General features: G+C 48.2%; 1 protein-coding gene across 3 annotated transcripts in view; it reads right to left on the bottom strand.

Annotated features, from left to right (window-relative positions):
• The window catches only part of RCHY1 (ring finger and CHY zinc finger domain containing 1), a 44,113-nt gene extending 24,277 nt beyond the window's left edge, over positions 1-19,836 (bottom strand). The window contains exons 1-3 of one of the 3 annotated variants that reach the window (XM_066574077.1): positions 19,768-19,836; positions 14,498-14,617; positions 11,303-11,418 (exon numbers count right to left, since the gene is read on the bottom strand). In XM_066574077.1, the coding sequence (XP_066430174.1) occupies positions 11,303-11,418; positions 14,498-14,617; positions 19,768-19,806 (275 nt within the window). In that variant the 5' untranslated portion in view covers positions 19,807-19,836. Of the gene's footprint in view, positions 1-11,302; positions 11,419-14,497; positions 14,618-16,704; positions 17,311-19,560; positions 19,673-19,767 lie in introns of those variants that run through there. The other 2 variants (XM_066574076.1, XM_066574078.1) reach the window with 2 other exon arrangements.
• Between the last annotated feature and the right edge of the window lie 1,568 nt (positions 19,837-21,404).

Below are 21,404 nucleotides of genomic sequence, written 5' to 3'. Positions count from 1 at the left end.
ATTTAAACCTGCCCGTGGACACGGCCTAAAACGCATATACAAGTCTCACAGCAGTCAGGAGAAAAATATGGTTATAGGAACGAAGTGGACATTCCTCTATCAGTAAGGCTGCTCTCACACGGGCAAATTGTCATTGCGCATCGCCAATAGCCCATTGATTTGTATTGGGTCACTTACACCAGCGTTTTTGTTCTCATGTGTATTACTTACCGGAAAAAAAAAATCGCAGCATAGTATATCTTGGCTCGACACCAAGACATATCTTGGCTCGACACCAAGACAGTGCATGGGGATTCGTGACATGCAGCAAGTACGCATTTCACTGTGTGCAAGAAATTCGCGCACGGCATGCCTGCGCCGGGCCTAACAGAGGAGAGCAGCCCTTTTTTTTGTTCCATTTAGGAAAAAAATGAAGCCTTTACATATAGCCTTTATTCAAAATATCCCACAGCTCTTATGCAGGCCTATGTATCTCCATGGTTACAGACTACTAACAAATTTAGTGTAGAGTCTAACTGTTCAACCCTCTCTGCTATATACCCCCTCTTCGTTATAGGAGAGGAGGCTGATAGAAGGGTGTTATATGATTACTCCATCAAACCATGCCCAATTTGTGTCAATCCCTGTAACCATAGAAACACATAGGAAATGTATACTCAACAGTTCTAGAAGACTATTTGCAAAGCTGCTTCTTTATATTAGTTGGACTTGTCCATGTAACGAATTGGATAAAAGAGTACGAGAGGGGCCAGATGTCTTTCTTGAGCGGTACAATATTATATGTTAATCACTAGGGTCATTCCGTGTCAGTTCAACCAACGCTCCCGGTCGACCATCTCAGATTTCAATGAAACTTTGCACAAAGATAGACCCTGACCCTAAACGAAGATAGCCAGAATATTATTCAAAGTGCTTTGGTTCATGAGCTACAGGTCTTAATCTAGGGGGTTGTCATGTGATTACAGCGCGCAACCTGAAAAAAGTGGCGATTTCAATCCATTGCCAAGCCAGTTCCAATGACTAGAGCAATGAAACTTCACACACTAGGAGAACTTTTGGTGCTGAATCCAGCTAAGCTACTCAGACTGCTACACTTATCATCATTCTGCCACCGTTGCATGTCAAAGTAGCTGAAAAATTCTATCGCGCAAAATAAAACTCATATTTTAAGCAGTAATAACTCATAATCAATGCAATCCAACTCAGCTCTGAATTTATCAATGTGTACTCCATAGAAATGGTTCTCATTATTCACATTATGGACCCAAAAGGATGCATAGCTCTTAATATACAATGAGTCAAAAATGGCAAAAAACACTTTTTTGCTAATTTTTCCCTTTTTGAAAGGCGAAAATCGGAATGTACTCCATTTTTATTTTTTTTCGTTTTTGTTCTATTTGGAAGAGAATTTTGTGCTCTACAAGATTCGATGTTTTTCATTTTGTTCCCAGACCTTCTAGATGGGAAAATATCAATGCCTGTGAAGGTCCTATGCACTCGCGGAGGTCAAATAATAAAATAAGTGTAAGTTTTGTATGGATGTATAATTAGTTTAGAAATCATGAGAAGGTAAATTATTTTTGGAATGAGACAACTTTTTGTGCTCAAGAAACTTATGTGATCAAAAATTGCATGGCGAGTTCAGGTGAGCCACAAGCTTCGGCCTAAGATGGTCAGAATATCATTGAGTGTTGCATAATGATTGTGGTATATTACAGTGATCACTGGGCTTATTTAGCACTCTATCCATATTGGATACTAAGATTATCTAAGGCTAGCATTTGTGTAATATTAAGATTATCTAAGGCTAGCATTTGTGTAATAAATAGCTAGCTATTTATTACACAAATGCTAGCCTTAGATAATCTTAGTATCCAATATGGATAGAGTGCTAAATAAGCCCAGTGATCACTGTAATCTACCACAATCATTATGCAACACTCAATGATATTCTGACCATCTTAGGCCAAAGCTTGTGGCTCACCTGAACTCGCCATGCAATTTTTGATCACATAAGTTTCTTGAGCACAAAAAGTTGTCTCATTCCAAAAATAATTTACCTTCTCATGATTTCTAAACTAATTATACATCCATGCAAAACTTACACTTACTTTATTATTTGACTTCCGCGAGTGCATAGGACCTTCACAGGCATTGATATTTTCCCATCTAGAAGGTCTGGGAACAAAATGAAAAACATCGAATCTTGTAGAGCACAAAATTCTCTTCCAAATAGAACAAAAACGAAAAAAAATAAAAATGGAGTACATTCCGATTTTCGCCTAAGTTCAAAAAGGGAAAAATTAGCAAAAAAGTGTTTTTTGTCATTTTTGACTCATTGTATCTTAAGAGCTATGCATCCTTTTGGGTCCATAATGTGAATAATGAGAACCATTTCTATGGAGTACACATTGATAAATTCAGAGCTGAGTTGGATTGCATTGATTATGAGTTATTACTGCTTAAAATATGAGTTTTATTTTGCGCGATAGAATTTTTCAGCTACTTTGACATGCAATGGTGGCAGAATGATGATAAGAGTAGCAGTCTGAGTAGCTTAGCTGGATTCAGCACCAAAAGTTCTCCTAGTGTGTGAAGTTTCATTGCTCTAGAGTCATTGGAACTGGCTTGGCAATGGATTGAAATTGCCACTTTTTTCAGGTTGCGCGCTGTAATCACATGACAACCCTATAGATTAAGACCTGTAGCTCGTGAACCAAAGCACTTTGAAGCCTAATATTCTGGCTATCTTAGTTTAGGGTCAGGGTCTATCTTTGTGCAAAGTTTCATTGAAATCTGAGATGGTCGACCGGGAGCGTTGGTTGAACTGACACGGAATGACCCACTAATAACTTCAGAAGGGTCGGTGAATCGGGGATTATTCCAATAGCCAGATTGGAGTCAGGAAGGAATTTTGTTTCACCTTTTAAATGGGGAAAATTGGCTTCTACCTCATAGGGATTTTTTTTGCCTTCCTCTGAATCAACATTGGGGGTTAATAGGCTGCACTGGATGGACATACTAGGATATGCTGCCCTTACGTAGGCCGCATATTCAACTGCTAACGATGTATTACACATGTGAGAAGTTTAAAAGGTTGCCGTGACCAGAACATAAGAGCTGAACGTAAACCTTGGCATTATATTAAAGCCCCGAAGCTTAGCTTAGCTTACAAAGGATCTCAAAGATCTAGCTGCAACATTCTAGGAATAAATGTTATTTCCTGTGTCTGTGTAGCGAAAGGGGTACTGATGGCTGCAGGACACCCCGAAGGGCCGCTCACATAGTTTTTAAGTCTACATTTCAGGGTTCTGTCTACAACCCCAAAAAATGGGATTCAAATAAAACACCAAACAAAACCACACCAATAAGACTCAGCCTAGTCGACTACACCATACCGTCCTCCGAAAATAACTGAAACAAGTGGAAACCTGCTGAACTTTTTTTGAACTTGAAAATTCTACATTTTTAAACTAATTTTTCACCACCACACTGCCCAGTTCGCTGTATAACTGTCTTAATGCAGCTTTCCTATACGAGTTCTGCAGCTAGAGGAGCAGATCTTCCATCTTCTTTATGTGTGCAGTATATGGAAGACATCATGTCGGCTAGCTTCCACCCTCCAGCTCAGGGACAGCTGGAGGAGAATTCCATATGTACGTAATATATTGGGCAGAAAGAGCACTACTCCTCATGTACACAACCCCGGCAGCTTATTCTAAAAAGTGGACTCCTGAAATTACATGTATGCTTTAACCCCCTAAGGATATGGTCCTTTTTTTTCCTTTTTGGGCTTTCCTCTTAGTTTAAAAAAAATCATAACTTTTTATTTTTTTACATTTACATAGCTACTAGAGATGAGCGAACGTACTCGTCCGAGCTTGATGCTCGTTCAAGTATTAGCGTGTTCGAGATGCTCGTTACTCGTGACGAGTACCACGCGATGTTCGAGTTACTTTCACTTTCATCTCTGAGACGTAAGCGCGCTTTTCTGGCCAATAGAAAGACAGGGAAGGCATTACAACTTCCCCCTGCGACGTTCAAGCCCTATACCACCCCACTGCAGTGAGTGGCTGGCGAGATCAGGTGTCACCCAAGTATATAAATCGGCCCCTCCCGCGGCTCGCCTCAGATGCATTCTGACAGAGATCAGGGACAGTGCTGCTGGTGCCGGAGCTGCTATAGGGAGAGCGTTAGGAGTTATTTTAGGCTTCAAGAACCCCAACGGTCCTTCTTAGGGCCACATCTGACCGTGTGCAGTACAGTTGAGGCTGCTTTTTGCAGTGTTGCACTTTTTTTTTTTTTTTTTTTTTGTATATCGGCCGTGCAGAGCATTGCGTCCTTAGTCTGCAGTAATTTTACATAGTATAGGGCCAGTACTGCTGAGGCAGGGACAGTGAAAAACGTGAAAGACATATACTGTATATATAGGCAGTGGGCTTTTCCAAAAAAATTTGGGACAAAAAAATATATTTGGGCTGCCTGTGACCGTCCTGACTGTACTGCATCTCTGCTGGGGGTAGTAGTCCTAATTAATACGCAGCCTGCTAAGTGTTACAGCGGGCTTGCGCAAAATTCTTTCCTGGCTCTGCTGTGCGTTCCGTAAGCGAAGTCAGCCTCCAACCACAGGCCAATAAGTGGCACATTTAATTACAGCGTTCTGTTTCTGCACTACTGGTAATACACCATGCTGAGGGGTAGGCCTAGAGGACGTGGATGCGGGCGAGGACACGGAGGCCCAAGTCAGGGTGTGGGCACAGGCCGAGCTCCTGATCCAGGTGTATCGCAGCCGACTGCTGCGGGATTAGGAGAAAGGCACGTTTCTGGCGTCCCCACATTCATCTCACAATTAATGGGTCCACGCGGTAGACCTTTATTAGAAAATGAGCAGCGTGAGCAGGTCCTGTCGTGGATGGCAGAAAGTGCATCCAGCAATCTATCGACCACCCAGAGTTCTGCGCCGTCCACTGCTGCAACTCTGAATCCTCTGGCTGCTGCTCCTCCTTCCTCCCAGCCTCCTCACTCCATTACAATGACACATTCTGAGGAGCGGGCAGACTCCCAGGAACTGTTCCGGGGCCCCTGCCCAGAATGGGCAGCAATGGTTCCTCTCCCACCGGAGGAGTTTGTCGTGACCGATGCCCAACCTTTGGAAAGTTCCGGGGTCCGGGGGATGAGGATGGGGACTTCCGGCAACTGTCTCAAGAGCTTTCAGTGGGTGAGGAGGACGATGACGATGACGATGAGACACAGTTGTCTATCACTCAGGTAGTAGTAATTGGAGTACGTCCGAGGGAGGAGCGCACAGAGGATTCGGAGGAAGAGCAGCAGGACGATGAGGTGACTGACCCCACCTGGTTTGCTAAGCCTACTGAGGACAGTTCTTCAGAGGGGGAGGCAAGTGCAGCAGCAGGGCAGGTTGGAAGAGCCAGTGCGGTGGCCAGGGGTAGAGGCAGGGCCAGACCGAATAATCCACCAACTGTTTCCCAAAGCGCCCCCTCGCACCATGCCACCCTGCAGAGGCCGAGGTGCTCAAAGGTCTGGCAGTTTTTCACTGAGAGTGCAGACGACCGACGAACAGTGGTGTGCAACCTTTGTCGCGCCAAGATCAGCCGGGGAGCCACCACCACCAGCATGCGCAGACATATGATGGCCAAGCACCCCACAAGGTGGGACGAAGGCCGTTCACCGCCTCCGGTTTGCACCGCTGCCTCTCCCCCTGTGCCCCAACCTGCCACTGAGATCCAACCCCCCTCTCAGGACACTGGCACTACCGTCTCCTGGCCTGCACCCACACCCTCACCTCCGCTGTCCTCGGCCCCATCCACCAATGTCTCTCAGCGCAGCGTCCAGCCGTCGCTAGCGCAAGTGTTTGAGCGCAAGTACGCCGCCACGCACCCGCACGCTCAAGCGTTAAACGTGCACATAGCCAAATTGATCAGCCTGGAGATGCTGCCGTATAGGCTTGTGGAAACGGAGGCTTTCAAAAGCATGATGGCAGCGGCGGCCCCGCGCTACTCGGTTCCCAGTCGCCACTACTTTTCCCGATGTGCCGTCCCAGCCCTGCACGACCACGTCTCCCGCATTGTACGCGCCTTCACCAACGCGGTTACTGCCAAGGTCCACTTAACAACGGACACGTGGACAAGCACAGGCGGGCAGGGCCACTATATCTCCCTGACGGCACATTGGGTGAATTTAGTGGAGGCTGGGACAGAGTCAGAGCCTGGGACCGCTCACGTCCTACCCACCCCCAGAATTGCGGGCCCCAGCTCGGTGGTGGTATCTGCGGCGGTGTATGCTTCCTCCACTAAACCACCCTCCTCCTCCTACGCAACCTCTGTCTCGCAATCAAGATGTGTCAGCAGCAGCATGTCGCCAGCAGTCGGTGTCGCGCGGCGTGGCAGCACAGCGGGGGGCGAGCGTCAGCAGGCCGTGCTGAAACTACTCAGCTTAGGAGAGAAGAGGCACACGGCCCACGAACTGCTGCAGGGTCTGACAGAGCAGACCGACCGCTGGCTTGCGCCGCTGAGCCTCCAACCGGGCATGGTCGTGTGTAACAACGGCCGTAACCTGGTGGCAGCTCTGCAGCTCGGCAGCCTCACGCACGTGCCATGCCTGGCCCACGTCTTTAATTTGGTGGTTCAGCGCTTTCCGAAAAGCTACCCACACTTGTCAGACCTGCTCGGAAAGGTGCGCCGGCTCTGCGCACATTTCCGCAAGTCCCACACGGACGCTGCCACCCTGCGCACCCTGCAACATCGGTTTAATCTGCCAGTGCACCGACTGCTGTGCGACGTGCCCACACGGTGGAACTCTACGCTCCACATGTTGGCCAGGTTCTACGAGCAGCGTAGAGCTATAGTGGAATACCAACTCCAACATGGGCGGCGTAGTGGGAGTCAGCCTCCTCAATTCTTTACAGAAGAGTGGGCCTGGTTGGCAGACATCTGCCAGGTCCTTGGAAACTTTGAGGAGTCTACCCAGATGGTGAGCGGCGATGCTGCAATCATTAGCGTCACCATTCCTCTGCTATGCCTCTTGAGAAGTTCCCTGCAAAGCATAAAGGCAGACGCTTTGCGCTTGGAAACGGAGGCGGGGGAAGACAGTATGTCGCTGGATAGTCAGAGCACCCTCCTGTCTATATCTCAGCGCGTTGAGGAGGAGGTGGAGGAGCATGAGGAGGAGGGGGAAGACACAGCTTGGCCCACTGGTGAGGGTACACATGCTGCTGGGCTGTCATCCTTTCAGCGTGTATGGCCTGAGGAGGAGGAGGGGGATCCTGAAAGTGATCTTCCTAGTGAGGACAGCCATGTGTTGCGTACAGGTACCCTGGCACACATGGCTGACTTCATGTTAGGATGCCTTTCTCGTGACCCTCGCGTTACACGCATTCTGGCCACTACGGATTACTGGGTGTACACACTGCCCGACCCGCGGTATAAGGAGAACCTTTCCATTCTCATACCCGAAAAGGAAAGGGGTTCGAGAGTGATGCTATACCACAGGACCCTGGCGGACAAGCTGATGGGAAAATTCCCATCCGACAGCGCTAGTGGCAGAAGGCGCAGTTCCGAGGGCCAGGTAGCAGGGCAGGCGCGGAGATCAGGCAGCATGTACAGCACAGGCAGGGGAACACTCTCTAAGGCCTTTGACAGCTTTCTGGCTCCCCAGCAAAACTGTGTCACCACTCCCCAGTCAAGGCTGAGTCGGCGGGAGCACTGTAAAAGGATGGTGAGGGAGTACGTAACCGATCGCACGACCGTCCTCCGTGACGCCTCTGCCCCCTACAACTACTGGGTGTCGAAGCTGGACACGTGGCCTGAACTTGCGCTCTATGCCCTGGAGGTGCTTGCTTGTCCTGCGGCTAGCGTCTTGTCAGAGAGGGTGTTTAGTGCGGCTGGGGAAATCATCACGGATAAGCGTACCCGCCTGTCAACCGACAGTGCCGACAGGCTTACACTCATAAAGATGAACAAAGCCTGGATTTCCCCAGACTTTTCTTCTCCACAAGCGGACAGCAGCGATACCTAAGCAATACGTAGGCTGCACCCGCGGATGGAAGCATCGTTCTCTATCACCATCAAAAACGGGGACATTTTTGCTTCATCAATCTGTGTATAATATTCCTCCTCCTCCTCCTCCTGCTCCTCCTCCTGAAACCTCACGTAATCACGCCGAACGGGCAATTTTTCTTGGGCCCACAAGGCTCAGTCATATAACTTTTGTAAACAATGTTTATACGTTTCAATTCTCTATTCAATAAAGCGTTGAAACTTGCACCTGAACCAATTTTTATTTTAACTGGGCTGCCTACAGCCCTAGTTACAAATTAAGCCACATTAACCAAAGCGATTAATGGGTTTCACCTGCCCTCTTGGTTGGGCATGGGCAATTTTTCTGAAGTACATTTGTACTGTTGGTACACCAATTTGGGGCCCTCGCCTACATTGTAATCCTAGTAATTTTTAGCCCACCTGCATTAAAGCTGATGTTACCTCAGCTGTGCTGGGCACTGCAATGGGATATATTTATGTACCGCCGGTGGGTTCCAGGGAGCCACCCATGCTGTGGGTCCACAGGGAGTTGTAACTGCATGTGTCCACTTCTAAAGAACACCAGTCTGACTGGGGCTTGCAGTGTGCGCCGAAGCCCACCTGCATTTAACATGACATTACCTCAGCTGTGATGGGCAATGCAATGGGATATATTTATGTACCGCTGGTGGCTTCCTGGCACCCACCCATGCTGTCGGTCCACACGGAGTTGTAACTGCATGTGTCCAATTCTAAAGAACCCCAGTCTGACTGGGGCATGCAGTGTGGGCCGAAGCCCACCTGCATTTAACATGACATTACATCAGCTGTGCTGGGCACTGCAATGGAATATATTTATGTACAGCCGGTAGGTTCCAGGGAGCCACCCATGCTGTGGGTGCACACGGAATTCCCATTGCGGAGTTGTACCTGCCTGTGACTATTTATAAAAAACCACGGTCTGACTGGGGCATGCAGACACCTTGACAGAATGAATAGTGTGGCACATAGGTTCCCCATTGCTATGCCCACGTGTGCAGCTCCAGATAGAGGTGGCACAGGATTGGATTTCTCATTGCTTCTGTACAGCATTGTGGGCTATCGCCCCGCCCCTTTTAAAGAGGGTCGCTGCCTAGCCGTGCCAACCCTCTGCAGTGTGTGCCTGCGGTTCCTCCTCATGGCAGACGCACTTATAAATAGACATGAGTGTGGCGTGGCATGAGGGCAGCTGAAGGCTGCGCAGGGACAGTTTGGTGTGCGCTGTGGACACTGGGTCGTGCGGGGGGGGGGGGGGGGGCAGCATGTAACCCAGGAGAAGTGGCAGCGGAGTGTCATGCAGGCAGTGATTGTGCTTTGTTGGATGTAGTGTGGTGCTTAGCTAAGGTATGCATTGCTAATGAGGGCTTTTCAGAAGTAAAAATTGTTGGGAGGGGGGGGGGGCACTCTTGCCGCTATTGTGGCTTAATAGTGGGACCTGGGAACTTGAGATGCAGCCCAACATGTAGCCCCTCGCCTGCCCTATCCGTTTCTGTGTCGTTCCCATCACTTTCTTGAATTGCCCAGATTTTCACAAATGGAAACCTTAGCGAGCATCGGCGATATACAAAAATGCTCGGGTCGCCCATTGACTTCAATGGGGTTCGTTACTCGAAACGAACCCTCGAGCATCGCGGAAATTTCGTCCCGAGTAACGAGCACCCGAGCATTTTGGTGCTCGCTCATCTCTAATAGCTACATGGCAGCTTGATTTTTTTGCGGGAAAGGTTGTATTTTTCCAATGTACCCATTTAATGTACCACGTAATCTACTGAAAAAAACTTTTAAAAATTTTAAAGTGGAGTGAAATGTAAAAAATGAAAATTCCAACCTCATTAGGGAGGGTGTCTTGTTTTTACAGTGTACATATTGCAGCAAAAATGACATTTATTCTGTGGGACAGTACGACACCAAATTTATGTAGTTTTACTTTTAAAAAATAAAATATCTTTGGAAAAAATGACATTTTCTGCTGCCATCTACTGACCATCATAACATTTTTATTCTTCTGTTGATAGAGTTGTGTAAGGGCCATCCTTCAATTTCTATTGGTATCATTTTTGAGTTTGTGCAGGATAAATAATGGGTTACTTTGATAGATCGCACTTTTACGGATGCTGCAATACCAAATATGCTTTTATTTTACTATTTTATCTTTTTATTTTAAACATGAGAATTTTTTTTTTCATTGAACTTCTTTTATTTTTTTTTATTTAAAATATATCTCTTTCTTTTTTTTAAACTTATTTTGCTCCTAACTGAGGACTTGAACTTACAATTGTTTGAGCGCTCATACAGTGTGATGTTTGATTGGAAAGCACTTATCCATGGCAGCTCTGGGAGTCTTTTTGCAGGGGCGGTGGGGGGCGTTTGGAACCACCAAACAAAGAACATGGTATTTAAATGCGTGCTATTTAGAGGGTTAATAGCTGCAATCAGCATTAGTGCTGATTGCGGCTGTTGCGGGCAGGTATCGGCCATTACAGACAGCCAGCACAGGTTTTGTGTGGAGCAGGATTGACTCACGAGCGCTCTCCATATAAATCCTGCACACCCAGGACATAAATGTATGCCCTGTGATGGTAAGAGGTTAAAAAGGGTGGTTTTCATGAAACAACCCCTTCAGGTGTTGCAGTTTAAGCAGAGAAACCATGTCTAAAAGTGGTTTGTAGGTGCTAGAAAACGCAGATGAAAATGTAATTATCAAATATTCCATAAAATGTCATAAAGTGACGTCTCTCAGGCCCTGAATTGTGCAAGGTTTTACGTTAAGGGCTTTACCAACTGGAAACAATTGATGGCCTATTTGCAGGGTAGATCATCAAGACTACTTCAGCGGGGCTCTAAGGCTCAGAATTTCCACTGAGCAGCTGTTAGCCGGGCCGGCGCGCTGATGCACTGAGCTGATTTTTGCAGGAAGCAGACACAGCTCCTTTCTCTCCGCAGTGGCTTAGTTTGGTATTGTAGGTAAAGTTCCCAGTGACATGAATAGGAACATTTAGTGTAATACCAAGCCAGAGCACTGCAGTGGGAACGGCGCTGTCTGCTTCCTGAAAAAAACCTGCTCGGTGCATAAGCACACCAACCCAGTCAACAGCTGATCAGTTAGGGTCCCAGACAGTAGACCTCTATCAATCTACTATTGATGGTCTATCCTGAAGTTAGGTTATCAATAGTTTACAATTGGATAACCTCTTTAAAATAGAGCACTGTACTTTATTAGGTCATACCTGCATATACCGCAGCCTTCGCAGTGATACTGCTTCTTGTCCTTATCATACAGATGACATACACCACAGTAATAGTCCCCAAAAATACAATTACAGTGTTCACAAGTCTGCTGAGCCTGAAAAAGCACCAAAGGGAAAAGAAAGAAAGTCAATATTTTGGGGTACAATTATAAAGTGATGAAACCAAAAAAAGGAGCTTTTGAGCTCATTTGCAATGTGAGCAAAGCCAAGAATTGGAATTACGCCTAATGTCCCAATTTGATTTGCGAAGCACCCACAAATCAAGCCGCCCATAGGGATGCATTAGCGTCCGCAAAACAATTAAAAAACATCCGGATGCTAGTATTTACCGGCGTGCGGAAGACAGCAAGAAAAAGATCCAACCGCCATAAAATCTCAGCTTAATTGAGACCTATTAAAATCCCAACAGGAAGGACCTACAATGGCACAACAACTGACGCGTTTCATGCTGCCACAGCAGCTCTCAGTCATAACACAAGAACACGGCGCACCTGCTTAGTTTAAAATAAACTTACAACCAATAAACAAACAAAAAAGTAATCATGTGACTTAGCAGAAAAAATGGACAGAAAAGGGAGATAGAACACCTGACAATTAACCCTCAGGTCAGATTCCCACGAGCGAATTTGCGCAATACACAGAAAATAGAACCCATTGGTTTTAATAGGTTAGTCCACATACACGTATTTGGTGTGCGCAATTTGGTTGCTCCAAAAAATACGCAGAATACACTATTTACTTGCGTAGGGAAAGAGAACATTTTGAACTCATAAAGCTATTAGCCATTTCAATGGCTGACAGCGTTGGTGTGCGTTTTTTTGCGCATGACCTACGTGTGCAAAAAGCACAGTTAAATACGCCGATGCGCTCGGAAATACACAATGCTTATTCAGCAAAGATGCATCACAAATATGCTTATGCTCGTGTGCAATTGGCCTTAGTAGTGCAAAATCAGTTCACATCTCTTATCTAAACCAAAGGGGGCGCTGGCTGTCAACCGAAAAACACAGTATGTTTCTCTACTAGGTAATTATTGATGGTGGTCACCTCCCCTGGGATACACTACATAAGGGGTGTTACAATTAATACCTTGTTTGGAATTGAATGAATTGCCCGTGACACATGAAATAAATGTTTTTGAGATATGCAGACTAAACACCCCCACATTTGGAATGTCCACATCTAAATGATCCAGGATGCGTGAGCCAGATGGCAGAAGGATCCTATATAGAGATGAGCGAGCATGCTCGGATAAAGAAGTTACTCGAGTGAGCATCGCTCTCCTCTCGAGTAACTGCTTACTGGTCTGAGCATGCGTTGGGGGGCGGGAGTGAGCGACGGGCGGCAGAGGGGGGAGGAGTGAGAGAGATCTCTCTCTTCCCCCCGCCACTCACCCCTGCAGCCCGCCCTCGCTCGAGTAACTGCTTTATCCGAGCGTGCTCGCGCATCTCTAATCCTACTTAGTCAGAAAACAGACTAGGCGATAACTGACCCAAAGTTGGGGCTTGCTTTGTTGCATTCGTATGACCATTGCGGAGATGGGATCAATATGCAAAATAGGCGAGAACTGAATTAAAGGGCTTGTCATTGCAAAAAAAAAGTAGTGTTGTTTCCACCAAGCCATAAAAATTATGACGATGGATGGGGAAAATTTCATTCCCATACTGGCTCCAGTCTCTATTTCTGACCTAATTTTGCTCTAATTATTAATTGCCAGGTGTTCTATGTTCCCTTTTTTGGTTAGTCACATGATTATTTTTTTGTTTGTTTATTGGTTGTATGTTTCTGTGTCCTGATGGTGAGCCGGTTCATTATCTCTAAATGTCATGTTTTCAGCCATTGATAGGTTATCAGGGCAGACAAAGTGTGGGCATTTTATGTGCTTCTAGTGTTTAGTATGTGGTTCCCAAAGTATAAGGCCCTAATAAAATCTGTGCAAAAATGTAAGAAATTACATGCACATGTCCAATTTGCTGATTACAGTTATTACATACAGTCATTACGTTTTGGCATTTAAATTTATACAACGTTTTGAGCAACACAGATGAAGCATTTTAGACCGAGTGGAGAACCTTCTGTATTGTCAGATCAGTGCCAGCCAAGGACTGAAGGTAAAACCATCTGCAAATGTTACCTGCGTAAATAGTGAGTTTATGTTACACGTGTAAAGTATTGATTTATGCCTCATGTATGTAAATATCACTTTTGTACTACGGAATATACATGGTCGCCTCTAAAGAAACAAGTGACATAAATGCCTATCTAATTACTGGGCCTATGTAATTCTAACTTTTAGTAATGAGGTCTACAGTTACAGCTTACTTTAACCATTTGTAAGATGCAGTAGGAGAAGTAGAGAAAACTACGGATTATCTGGTTTCCTCCCACACTCCAAAACTAATAAACAAATTGGCTAATACTGCGTTTACATGAAACGATTATCGCTCAGAAAATCGTTCAAATGGGAAATCTGAACGATAATCGTTCAGTTTAAGCGCGAGCCAACGACCAATGAGAATTGCGCGCTTCTCATTCGCCGTTCAGTTTCAGCTGTCTTGTGTACTTATCGTGCAGTTTACAACTGATCGTTTATAGGAACGTGAAACACTGAATGATTAGTGCACAATTTTGAGGATTTGTGTAGTCTAAGCGGGCAGCCCAAGCGCGGACGAGCTGGCGATGATAAAAATTTGCCCTTATGTGTCTATCAGATCTGGACCGACAGAGTAATCAGTACAGCACCGTGAAAAATGGAGGCACTATATAACTAATAATTTCTAGGCTGAAGGCATGTCAATTGTCCTCCATCTGCTTACAGATAAATAAGATGTAGGCTCACTTCTTCTGCTCACTGTTCATGGCGATGATCAACCTATTACGCATTAACAGTACAATTGCTGATAAGTAAGGTTCTGTTCACAGTTGCATTTTGCATTGGGGTCTCCAGCATGTCTGATGGCAAGAATGAACCTAACCTGCAGCGCTATTGACTTTAGCAAAGTTACAGGAACCATGATGGACCCCATTCTAAACCAAGGAGCCCACTAGGACTTACTGAAATCTGAGTACAAGATTCAGTTCCACTGATCTACGAAATACCCCGTCTACTATGTTTGGCTGTAAGAAGTTGGTATGTATGCATTGAAGGAGCTGAAGCATCTAACAGCAGTGTACCTTTTGAATGCACTTGCACTTCAGGCATTGGACTTGTGTGACCTTGAAGCGATCCATCTTATGCGTTTCCTGGCTGTCATGGCAAAGGCGACAAATGTAAAATTTCCCACAGCAAGGAGCCTGAAGGACAAAAAGGGGCACAAATATGCTTAATATAGTAGTCAATGGAATAGGAATCGACAGTTTAGGCAAAGAACATGACTTCGTATACCAACTGCTGCTACTTCTTCATTTTGTTTGTTCTACTGAAGGTTAATAGTTTGATGCTGAAAATAATATAGTCATGAGAAACCAAAGAAATTAAATCGCCATTATGTGCAAGTTCAAATGGAACTACACAAACTCATCCTTCAGACCTTACATGAATATGAGGGGATAATAAGATGAGGCAGTAGCGAGCACTCTCCATTTCAATGAACTGTGCAGACAAGCGCCTGGTCCAAAATAGTATTTACAAGGAGAGCGGTCTGTCAGCACTTCTGGTATGTCAATTCTAGTAGCTGCTTGTACTGTATTCTTCATAGCCCTGTGATTCCTGGTAGTCCAACCCCCTCAGATCACTGGGGATGAAAGAGGTTTTCAGGAAATCAATGAGAGCCGTGCCTGCAGTTACAAGTGCCAGCCACTACACGGAGGGTGGCGCACAGAGACATACGCGACAACCTCTGTTTTGTTACGGGGCTGAAAGCATGCGCCCGCTCAGCTGATCGGTCATCAATAGTATTTCCCTGGAAAACCCCTTGAAAGGCATTTACAGCATTAGGTTGCTTTCAGAGGAGTGTAATACTTGCATGTTTCTGCAACCGTACTGTGACCTGATCTAGCAGCGGTCTAGTTCCTTATGGCGCTGTTACTTCAGGGTATTAGAGAACAATCAATAGCGATAAGGGCAGAAAAGTGGCACATGAGGTTAAAGGGCCATCTACACGGGGGATTCACATGAACAATTCGTTCAAAAGAGGGAATTTGCGCGATAATCGTTGCGTCTAAATGCACAGCCATCATGCACTATTCGATAGAGTTCATCGGCTGCTCACTTTCAAATAGCATGACAATCATCGGCGGATTACTGACTTCTCGCTGAGCGTAAACGCTCCCCGCTTCACACAGCGATGATCTGCTCGTCTAAATGCTCTGCACAAGGGCTAAAAACCCAGCGATGACATCAGCGCTCGTACAGTCGTTTAAATGGGACATTATTCACGTAGGCGAGAATCTTGGGTGCATTTTGCGCGTTGCACGAAACTCGCTTAGATATGAAGTCTATTCTTTTGAATGGACTTATTCCCATGCGCAATTCTTTTTGCAGCATGTTCTATCTTCGCGCGTTCGCTCGGAACCCCTCATCCATTGTTTTCAATGCGACCTTAGAAGACATGGCACGGCTCTCGCATGCTGGGCGACGGTTCCCCCTAAAATCAATGCAAAGCACTTGTGATCTTCTGATGCGAATGAACCGTGCGCCTGAGGACCGCAATTGCACAGAAGTGATGCCAGGTGAAAAAAAACCCCCAAAAAACGCCTTGCATCGGCGTGATATCATGATCGCGTGAATTTAGCTCATTACTGGTCTGTTTGAGTTGGCACAGTATGGCAGCGAGTGCCCCGCACCTGACAGCGGCTCTCACACACGCCGTCATGTGCAGTGTGACTTCTGTCATTTTTTAAAAAATTCCCTGTCCCATAGCGTGGCTGCGTATGTATCATCGCCCCTACGCCATGTATTGCACATGGACAACGCTGCATACACTGCCCATAGAGAAGAATAGGGCTTTCGCTGCGTGACAAGCAGTGAAACAGGCCATGCTGCGATCTATTTCTCCACGCAGTCTGTACACGCTAATGTGAATAGATCAATGACAGTCCATGTATTGATGCGGTGAAGCAGACTGCCTGCGGAGGAGGAATAGGTAAATACTGATTTTTTTATTTTTTTTTATGACAAAACCCCTATAACTGTAAATTTAACTAGAGCAACCAGTGTCAGGCAGCTGCTGCCAAGGCAAATAGGATATTGTGGTGCATCAGAAGAGTTTTAGGGGTACATGACGAGATTATCCTTCCGCTTTACAAGTCACTGGTCAGACCACACATGGAATATTGTGGACAGTTTTGGGCACCGGTACTCATAAAGGACATAAGGAGTGCTTCCACTCCAACCCTGGTGGATGCTGCCTGGATAACCCCTTTAAAGGCATTGTACTCACCCCGCCTGCAGAGCAGAGTCTGTGACTGCTGATGTCTCCACCGAGGTCAGAGGTCGTAAACTCAGCATCGGCTGCCGCCACCACCAGACCGGGGCTGCAGGCTGGGGGAGTATAATGCCTGTAGGAATGGTGCCTGGCCAGAGGCTAACAGGAAGGAGGGTTACTATTGGCCCCTGGCCGGGCAGCATCCCTGGGACTACTCTGTGGATCATTAGTACTACTGGGGCCACTATGGAGGACAGCAATCACTGGGACCACTATGTGGGGATCATTATTACTACTTGGGCCACTACGGAGGGTCACAGTTTCAACTGGGAACACGAGGGGGCAGTTACTACTGCAGCCACTATGGGGGGCACTATTAGTTTGTTCACATGGGCGTAAACACATTTTGGTCATGCAAATGCGCGGTTTGCACGACTACGGATCGGTTACACCCACGCCTTTCAGCTACTTCGGTGAGGTTTTATGTGCGGTATTACACTGTGTATGTGTGCTGAAAATAACCCCACAAATGGGCATTAAAATGGTGCGTAAATATGTAGTGCCCCTACTCTTGTTTATTCGCTGCGTATTTTGCCCGCCTAATCACGTCAATGGCGTTCTGCGGTGCATATTACACGCTAAAATGGGTCACGCTGTGTAATTTTTCACAATTGTACATTGCGTGAAAAAAATACGCTCCCGTGAACGAGGCCTTCCTGTACAACGGACCGGGGCCCTATGAGGGCAGCCATTAGGCTGATGTGGCCCTTGGTGACCAGGAGTGCGACGCCCTGATATGGAGGAAAGGTTTTCACACTGACATAGAAGGCGAAGTACATTCAATGAGGGGACAGGAGGACTACTGGGGTCCCGTGTATTCAGGGAGTCCCTGCTCCTAGTCTTTGGGGGTCCCATGTTAACAGTGGGTCCCTGCTCCTATGCTTTGGGGGTCCTGTTAACCAAGGGGTCCCTGCTGCTATATCCTTTGGGTGTCCCACGTAACCAGGGGGTCCCTGCTGCTATATCCTTTGTGGGTCCCGTGTAGTCAGAGGGGCCCTGCTAAATCCTCTGGGGGGTCCTGTGTAGTCAGGGGGACCCTGCTATATCCTCTGGGGGTCCTGTGTAGTCAGGGGGGCGCTCCTGCTATATCCTCTGGGGGGTCCCTTCTAGTCAGGGGGTCCCTGCTGCTATATCCTCTGTAGGTTCCATGTAGTGATGGGAGCCCTGCTATATCCTCTGGGGGGTCCTGCTGCTATATCCTTTGGAGGGCTCGTGTAGTCAGGGGGTCCCTGCTGCTATATCCTCCAGGGGTCCCGTGTAGTCAGGGAAGCCCTGCTATATTCTCTGGGGATCCCGTGTAGTCAGGGGGGCGCTCCTGCTATATCCTCTGGGGGGTCCCTTGTAGTCAGGGGGTCCCTGCTGCTATATCCTCTGTAGGTCCCATGTAGTGATGGGAGCCCTGCTATATCCTCTGGGGGGCCCTGCTGCTATATCCTTTGGAGGGCTCGTGTAGTCAGGGGGTCCCTGCTGCTATATCCTCTGGGGGTCCTGTGTAGTCAGGGGGACCCTGCTATATTCTTTGGGGGTCCTGTGTAGTCAGGGGGACCCTGCTTTATCCTCTGGGGGTCCTGTGTAGTCAGGGGGACCCTGCTTTATCCTCTGGGGGTCCCATGAAGTCAGGGGGGGGGGCTGTTATATCCTATGGGGGTCCCTGTAATCAGGGGGACCCTGCTATATCCTCCAGGGGTCCCGTGTAGTCAGGGAAGCCCTGCTATATTCTCTGGGGATCCCGTGTAGTCAGGGGGGCGCTCCTGCTATATCCTCTGGGGGGTCCCTTGTAGTCAGGGGGTCCCTGCTGCTATATCCTCTGTAGGTTCCATGTAGTGATGGGAGCCCTGCTATATCCTCTGGGGGGTCCTGCTGCTATATCCTTTGGAGGGCTCGTGTAGTCAGGGGGTCCCTGCTGCTATATCCTCCAGGGGTCCCGTGTAGTCAGGGAAGCCCTGCTATATTCTCTGGGGATCCCGTGTAGTCAGGGGGGCGCTCCTGCTATATCCTCTGGGGGGTCCCTTGTAGTCAGGGGGTCCCTGCTGCTATATCCTCTGTAGGTCCCATGTAGTGATGGGAGCCCTGCTATATCCTCTGGGGGGCCCTGCTGCTATATCCTTTGAAGGGCTCGTGTAGTCAGGGGGTCCCTGCTGCTATATCCTCTGGGGGTCCTGTGTAGTCAGGGGGACCCTGCTATATTCTTTGGGGGTCCTGTGTAGTCAGGGGGACCCTGCTTTATCCTCTGGGGGTCCTGTGTAGTCAGGGGGACCCTGCTTTATCCTCTGGGGGTCCCATGAAGTCAGGGGGGGGGGGGGGCTGTTATATCCTATGGGGGTCCCTGTAATCAGGGGGACCCTGCTATATCCTCCAGGGGTCCCGTGTAGTCAGGGAAGCCCTGCTATATTCTCTGGGGATCCCGTGTAGTCAGGGGGTCCTTGCTGCATCCTCTGGGGGTCCCGACTATATCCTCTGGGGGTCCCGTGTAGTCAGGGAGTCCCTGCTGCATCCTCTGGGGGTCCCGTTTAGTCAGGGGGTCCCGACTATATCCTCTGGGGGTCCCGTGTAGTCAGGGGGTCCTTGCTGCATCCTCTGGGGGTCCTGTGTAGTCAGGGGGACCCTGCTGCATCCTCTGGGGGTCCTGTGTAGTCAGGGGGACCCTGCTGCATCCTCTGGGGGTCCTGTGTAGTCAGGGGGACCCTGCTGCACCCTCTGGGGATCAGTATACAGTGACGAGCCGCTGCTGTGAGGTACATCACGCAGCTGCAGCCGGCCTCCACCCCCCCCCCTCTCCTCCCGGCCGGTGGTGCCCCGGGCGCCCCTCACCCTCAGCTCGCAGCCTCTCGTGTAGTGCTCACAGCCGCCCGCCACCTCCATGTCCCCGGAGCCCGTAGCCATGTGTGACCGCAGGAAGCGGAACCACCGGGGAGGAGCCGCCGGCAATGACTGCTGGACTCGGGGCGGCTCCTCTCACACCGGGAATAACGTCCTGTGTGGTCGGCCCGCGCCGCCATTCCTCGGAGCAGAGGTTACCCTATAGTGCCGGGTGTCCTCAGCCCCGCGCCCCTCCATGCGGCGGTGTGGGGGTTGTGTTGTTGCAGGACGCGCCTTTTACTGCGATAGGCCCAATGCACACGGGCGGATTATCAGACGCCCGACCGTGAGCCCTGCAGCAATGTCCGCCCATAGGCAGGGTCAGTCCATACAAGACCCTCCCGTGCAGGAGGGAATCGCAGCGTGTCCTATTCATTGGGGGAAGTTGTACAGACTATGGAAGCCGTCCGGGACGTGATATTACGTGCTGTGAGCACAGCGGAAGCATCGCGGGGAATCGCATCACGCCCTGCACTGCAGAGGCGCTCGCGGCGGATCCAGAGAGGTGAGTATGGGGTCTCTCGGGGGCGCGGGGTCTTATTCCGCAGGCGGCTTTACGCAGAGTTTTGAACGCTGCGTTAATCGTGGTATAAGGCCCCCTGTCCACGGGCGTTGCGGTATCCCACGGCGGATCTCAGCCGCAGACGAATCTCAGCGGTCAGCCTCATCTGATAGATAGGCCGACTGCGGAGAATCGGAGCAATTCGCAATGATTCTCCGCTCGTAGACAGGGGCCAGCGCTTTCCATAGCAACGCTATGGAAAGCTTCAGCCGGCGTGATTTGCCGGCGAAATCACGCCCGTGGACAGGGGGCCTAACGCTCCCATTGAAATTAATGGGGCCTTGCAGACATACGCTTGAAAGCCCTGCGATTTTCAAGCGCTGTCTGCTTTGTTTGGCGCACCTCATCACCCATCACAATGATGGGGTGCGCTACAACAAGCGAAAGTGAAATCGCCGCAAAGCGCTACATTTGAATTCACAATGCTCTGCCGCCTTCATGTGCGAGCGGCCTTTCTTAGTGTGTGCGTATGGTCACTGCGTATTATGGGCGCCGCTTTTGCTCGTTCTCAGCGGTGCCCGTATTGAAATGCTGCCCATATGCAATACCTGCTGTGTAGGATACACGGAGAAATAGAGCATGCTGCGATTTACTTCTGCGTATCGATACCGTTGTGAATGGAAGAGCGAAAGTCCATTGACTCCATTCACATGTTGCACACAGAAAGTACACGCCCGTATAAATGAGCCCTGAGGTCGGCCGACGCAAGCGTGACTTCATCGCATAATACACACCACAAATGGAGTTAAAGTACATTGCTTTTCGTTAACCCGCTCATATGGTGTACGATGCAACATCGCCGCGATCCTGTGCCACGGCGGTTTTGACATAAAAACGCCTCGCATCTGCGGGGAATTCACATGATGGCGAGCGCAATACATCTGCAGACGCACTGCGGATTTGGAGGTTAAATTCAATTAGTGCTATTGCCCTGATCCTAGGGGAAGGCAGAATTGCGCAGCTTTGAACATCAGCACAATTCTCTTAGTGATCAAGTAGACTATAAAATGTTGAGATTTTTTTGCAAGAAAAATCTTTCTAAAAAATGCATTTTATAGTTCAAAAAAATCCAGAATATTAACCCATTAAGGACCAAGCGTCGTAAATTTATGGCGCTTGGACCTGGGCTTTAATCCTGGCTGATAGTAAAAATACGGCATAAGATTAAAGCTTCTGCTCCTGAAACACAGCCAAGAACCTAGAGGAGAAGGCAGAAGCAGTTTTTAACCTCTTC

This window comes from Eleutherodactylus coqui, chromosome 7 (genome assembly GCF_035609145.1).
Source record: "Eleutherodactylus coqui strain aEleCoq1 chromosome 7, aEleCoq1.hap1, whole genome shotgun sequence".
Classification (NCBI taxonomy): domain Eukaryota; kingdom Metazoa; phylum Chordata; class Amphibia; order Anura; family Eleutherodactylidae; genus Eleutherodactylus; species Eleutherodactylus coqui.
Note: the sequence above shows the minus strand (reverse complement) of the source record. Positions and strands in the feature narration are given on the sequence as shown.